The sequence below is a fragment of the Oncorhynchus clarkii genome, chromosome 7 (assembly GCF_045791955.1).
Source record: "Oncorhynchus clarkii lewisi isolate Uvic-CL-2024 chromosome 7, UVic_Ocla_1.0, whole genome shotgun sequence".
NCBI classification, from domain to species: Eukaryota; Metazoa; Chordata; class Actinopteri; order Salmoniformes; family Salmonidae; genus Oncorhynchus; species Oncorhynchus clarkii.
In genome coordinates, this window is record NC_092153.1 from 56,448,239 (window position 1) to 56,454,238 (window position 6,000).

A 6,000-nucleotide genomic window follows, 5' to 3' on the forward strand; every position below is an offset into this window, starting at 1 on the left:
ATGATCCAGTCCTTTTTAAGAGAGGGGGATACCAATGTATTGTTGTTCATTCAGAACATCTGCTGCTTTAAATCACCCAGTTTAATCGTACTTGTCACTTCATTACAAAAACCTGGATGGTTTTGCTGCTGGTGAGGGTCAATATAGTAATAGAAGACATCTGGCGTGACTGAATCAGGGATTGCATCCCAATGGCACCCCTATTCCCTGGCCAGAGCCCTATGGATCCTGGTCCAAAGTAGTGTACTATATAAGGAATAGGGTGCCTTTTGGGACGAACAGGGTTTTTGAACATCCCTCTCCAGTCCTCTTGATTAATCTAGTAGAAGTCTTCATTTACACTTTCTTCTGCAGAGATTGACACTTAATTCATAATGACATTGAGTACAGTAGTTCAGATTGGTGATAAACACAAATGCACACAGAAACACACTGTCCTTCCTTCAGTCTACCTGTTATTGAGTTACCTGTAAATTACATATGGGACGTGATGGTGTGCACATAGGAAGAATAAAGAGCTTGCATCAAACAGTGCCTGAAGAAAGTAAATGGACAGATGAGTGCAATACACACTGCTTCCCGATCAAGCTGAGTTTCCACCTCAGTGATCTGTGAGCTCTAGCATTTCATCCCCCAGTGACCACAGTGCATGTCATTAGGGTATTATAGAAACAGAAGACAGTGGAGTGGCATGCCATTTGGCTCAGCAAAGCCTGATATTCAGGCTCACATCACAGAGGAACAGAAAACACAAAATCGCAAGGAGGGCTGTTATAAAGCATCAATTCAGATATTGAGATGTTTCAACTTCCTGTTATGTGTGTCTTGAGTGCCCCTTTCCTAGAAAACACAGTATCATCACACTTCTTGTCTTGGATCTTTATAAGGTTGTGAATACAGTTGACAGCTACAGGTACAGTGGATGAACAGGAAGACATTTGAGAGCATAGGAGAGAGATTCTGACAAAAGACTGTCATTACAGACTAATGCATTTGTACTTGACCCAACAATATGCAGTGAGTTGAGACATTGAAGTATTCTTAATATAGTAAGTAACACAGATGTACAGTAGGTAAACACAGAACATCACGAGAAATGACTACAACAAAGACACAATACTTTTACATATAGATACAAATAACAATTACTCAGCTGATTCCCTTTTTGAGTATCATAGGAGACTACGCACGTTACTCTTTGCATATTTGAAGTAATTCATTGCTTGGTCCAAAATGATACATTTTCTTCACCTGGAAAAAATGATAAGTCTTTAAACAGAAGAGCCAGAGGTCCAATAGCCTCTACCAGAAATGACCATGTCAATCATACAATGCCAGAAGTGTCCAATTTAAGGGTCTTCAAAGCATAACAAGAGAATAGGTTAAGATAATATTCTCATATAACATTATCTGGCTAGTATGCAAAAACTCACCCACAGTATCTTGCAACATCTTTACATAATTATTAATACTGTAGAGATACATAATATTAAACATCTGATTAATATATAGTATGTGATAGTTGGATAATGTGTAGTACGCATATATATGAAACTATATGACCCTGAGTAGGCTGAATGGATAGCATAAGAAAGTCTTCTCTGAAAATGTTAGTGGCACATATTTTGTTATTTGTGTTCAGTAACTGCTTTACTGTGAGTTAATAAAGTGCCTTTCAGCTTATACTATAGGTTTGAGTACATGGTCACAAGAGGTGGGAGTCTGTCTTCAAAGAGGTCCCTCTAAAACAGCACCGCAGTTAGTGCCTCCATCAAGGTACTTCAATTACATTGGCACCTGATTTCAAGTTAAGAGGGACAGAGATACTCAGGTTGAAAAGCTGTCAGTCAAGGTTAGGTAATATCTAATGAAGCACGTTAAGAAACCCCCATAGCCTACAACTGGGTGACTGAGCAGAGCTACATCATAAGGTTCAGCTTCAAAACAAGGGCTCAAACCACCTTGATAAACAGATGGGTAAAATTAACATCTGACTGTTTGTTGACCATTTTTCCCGAGCTCATCTTGCTGGCATAATATCAATGACCTTTGTATTATACCACGTACATCTGTCCTTAATCTTCTAGGTGCAGTTGTGTCTGTTTAGCAATACAAGTAAATGACAGGATGACACAGTATCTGTTGTTCCAGTGCTAGAGTTGTGTTTACATCCAATGCTCAGCTGTGGCAGGGACGCTAAGTGGGCTAGCATATTAGCTGTACTACTGGCTGCTATTTCTGACCGTGTTTTTGAGACGATCGCCCAGTAGGCATTTGTCCGTTTGGTTAGGGACTTGAACCCATAACCAGAAGTACTCAGTGGATTGTCACAACAACTCCCTTTGGTAGGACTGGGCTTGGCTGCTAACAAATATCCTTTCTGTCCCAGGCACACACTGTCCCACCAGCATTCCCCACCTTATAGTGATTAAGTGACAGAAACTATTATTAGCCTGGTGATCCAGGCTTCACAGTAGCACAGATGTATTGGAGCAATGTTGTGTCTATTGCATTAAATAGATTTTAATGCTGCTTGTATTGGTTATATGAATTCAGCTACAACTCGTAATGTTTTTGTGCCCCCTATCACTGGAAAGCATTAACAATATTGGTATTTTAAAACATAGAGATTGAAGCATTTGATGAACACAGATTGCTACAGAATAAATTAGTGAGAATGAATCCTCATTTGGTTGAAAGTTCTTGTCTTATAAAAAAGACAAGATAGTGTAATACCACTACGTAAAGCTACTTGCCCTACTGATGCATATGGGAAGTGGATAGCCTCTTTCTGCTTAATAATCAAGTCACAGTCCTACTGAGGCAGCTGAGTCGCCCATCCTCCCCCCTCCCCCAAATGTTTTGATGTGAAAGATCTTCTAGTTGAAGCGAAACACCCTCTCACACCACAATAGGGGTGTCCGAGCACACAGAGCTCAGAGACTCCACATCTGACTTTCTTCTCTGTCCCTGCTTTCCTCTGTCCTCCTCCTGCCACTCCTCCTCCTCCTCCCCACAAGGGCTCAGTCGCCCATTCTGCTCGATCAGGCCCTTTGGGTCCGGGAAGGCCACATGCCTGTTGAAGGGAGGCTTATCGAAGGCCCCCCCTCCTCCTCCTCCACCTCCCTCTGGGCCTGTGTCCTCATGGGTGGGAGAAACGCTGACAGTGGAGGAGTGGAGGCTGTCCCCCAGAGCCCTCTTGTCCAGGCCCTGGCTTGAGCAGCAGAAGCAGCGGCAGGGTGTGAGGTAGAGGTAGATGAGCACCATCACCGCACTGGCCAGACAGCCCACCAGCGTGGTGTAAGCAGTCTTCATGCCCTCATGCCCTCCAGCCTGAGTGGTGTTGTGCACCTCCACAGTCACATACAGAGTCTCGTTGAGGGAGTCCCCCACTGCGTAACAGGTGTAGACCCCAGAGTCCTCTAGCGTGAGGGGGCCGATCTGCAGACTGCCGTCACTGAGGACCGTAGCACTTTGGTTCCCAGAGGTCACCTGCACATTGCCGGGCAAGACCCAGCTCTTCAGCACGTCCCTCTGCCTGGTGTCACAGCCCAGGTTTAAAACCTGCTCTAGATAGGCCTCCTCGCCTATGATGGTCACAGCGCTGCAATTTAGATGGACCTTGTTAAGCTCCAAGGTAAGCACCTTCTCCTTCTGCGTGCCTGGGAGTAGACAGGTGTGGTCGTCCCTGAAGTCAGTGGCGGAGCTGAGCTCCTGGAGGTGCCAGCGGGCCAGCATGCTGTACAGCTCACAGCTGCAGGGCAGCGGGTTGTTGTGGAAGTAGAGACCGTTCTTGATCCAGGCAGGCAGGACCTGGAGCTCGTGTATGGGCAGGAGTTTAACCCGGTTGGTGGACACATCCAGTAGTGTGAGCTTCTCAAGCCGGTTCCTCTCCTTGACCAGCTCCAAGGGGAAGCGTTTCACCTGGTTCTGGCTGAGGTAGAGCTTCTGCAGGCTATTGAGGCCCGAGAAGGCGGTGCGGTCGATCTGGGAGATGTGGTTGTTGTAAAGCAGCAGCACCTCCAGGTGCTCCAGGGGCTCGAAAATGAACTCTTCCAGGATTTTCAGGCCGTTTGAGGACAGATCCAGGTAACGCAGCCATGTGACGTACAGAAAAGCCTCAGAGGAGAGAAAGGTGAGGCCGTTGTGGCTGAGCAGGAGACTGTGCAGCTTGCTGAGCTTGACCGGGGTCCATTCAGCTTTCAGTTTACTGATTTGGTTGAAGCTAAGGTCCAGCACAGCGGTGTAGCGAGGCAGAGCCATGGGGATTCCGGTCAGGTTCATCTTGGAGCAGCTGACGATGTTGCTAGCGCACAAACAGGTTTTGTGGCAGGTGATAGGTTTGGAGCTGGTCATTGCTCCTGGAGGCAGTAGGAGAGTCAGGACCAGAAGGGCAAAGAGCCCCTTAATAGACACTCCTGCTATGGCACAATGGGAACCAGAGAGTAGCCCATCCACCATGTCAGGTGCAAGCATGGTGGAGGATGTTGGATGTATTTTTTGATAGGGAATCTTTGTTTTCAAAATGCAGCATTTAGGCTGCATATGATATACACCGCCAAACGACCATGTGCTGAAATAAAGTATAGTAATGTTATTCATCACATCTTTTATGGGAGGTCAGCAGCACATTGTTTACACTCACCTTGATATTTGTAGTGTCCCCTGGCAAAAATTATGCCAACACCTAGCTATAACATTAACAACCATATGACTTGATCATAACTCACACATGTGGGCTGTCAAGCAGAGTAGATGCACTACAAACAGTAATGTAATTTACCCATACACACTTGGTACACTTACCTGGGTGCATTGCACCACAGGACATCTACAATTATTCCCATCATGAGTTGAACTTCATGCATCTCTGTACAAATCCGTCCTTCATCTCCATGCTTGTTTCATTCACTAACACATGTTAAACATTGGACACGCTGCCTACAGCCTACACCTCTCGCCACATCAGTCACAGAAAGCACTGCATAATGTACAATAGTCTATGGCTACATAAAAAAAGCTGAGTACTTTTTTATCTGCTGATGCCACAATCTGACTCAAGAAGATACATTTACAAACGTGCATATTTAAGATAATAAATGAAACATTGTTTCATTTTCAAAAACCTATGGAAACCTTCACAACATCCAGAAGAACACTGCGTATACACACGCTTTATTTTACCTTGTGCTCCCTCTCAAGGCGTAAACTGAAGAAGATCAAAGGCGATATTGAGAAATGTCGCAGGTTGAACAGCAAATGGATCCACGACGTCGATGTAAAATAGTAGCCTATCAATAGGCTATAATTCATATAAACAAAGCGAATTCGGAAGTGCTTCTAGCAGAGTAGACCACAGCCGAATGATGTCAAGCTTTCTATGCCGTAACAAAGAGAGAGAGACGCAACAGCCTTCTGATTGATTACTGGGAGGGCGCTCACGAGATGCGCTATAACAAACACAGCACCGACCTCGAGCCAAGTCCATTAGTTTTCAACCCAGTAGCCCAATGCAACAGTTTTACGGATAATTATCATGGAAGGTAGAAAAAAAAACGATTAAATAGGGAATACAGATTAGGAGAAAGGGGTTTTAAGGGGTAGCCTATTTATTTTAGTTACTAGGTTATTTTATTTTCTTCTGTAGGTCTAATAACAGGTGAAAACTTTACACAGGTGTATGTTAATGTGGCCCATTGTACAACTCAGCCTATTTTAATTTCTTCATTTCGAAAATAGGTCATACAATATGATGTGAAAAAAGGAAATGCCACCTGAATCAAAGTGATGAGTTACCCGGAGCTACCCAACAGTCTAGACTAAACACAGCCACCACATTTCATATTTCACATTTTCTCCCTCCTTTTTTATATGTCTGGTTGCTGTGTGGATGTGAGAATCTTATATTTCCATAAATCAATGTCATTATAGTGTTGTTCTATTGCTAACAATGGAGGCTTCTGTGTTCAACTGTGGTAGATGAGTTGTCTTCATTATAAC

At 44.1% G+C, this 6,000-nt stretch overlaps 1 protein-coding gene across 2 annotated transcripts; it reads right to left on the bottom strand.

Annotated features, from left to right (window-relative positions):
- Positions 1–63: 63 nt before the first annotated feature.
- Positions 64–5,390, bottom strand: LOC139413507 (amphoterin-induced protein 1-like). 2 transcript variants are annotated; one of them, XM_071160986.1, is made up of 3 exons: positions 5,185–5,382; positions 4,807–4,898; positions 862–4,573 (listed from the first exon to the last, which is right to left on the bottom strand). In XM_071160986.1, the coding sequence occupies exons 1-3, from the start codon at positions 5,311–5,313 to the stop codon at positions 2,902–2,904; spliced, it is 1,893 nt and encodes a 630-aa protein (XP_071017087.1). In that variant the 5' UTR covers positions 5,314–5,382; the 3' UTR covers positions 862–2,901. The 2 variants fall into 2 exon arrangements, with proteins under 2 accessions (XP_071017088.1, XP_071017087.1); XM_071160987.1 differs by lacking the exon at positions 4,807–4,898 and having other exon boundaries at positions 64–4,573; positions 5,185–5,390.
- Positions 5,391–6,000: the final 610 nt, after the last annotated feature.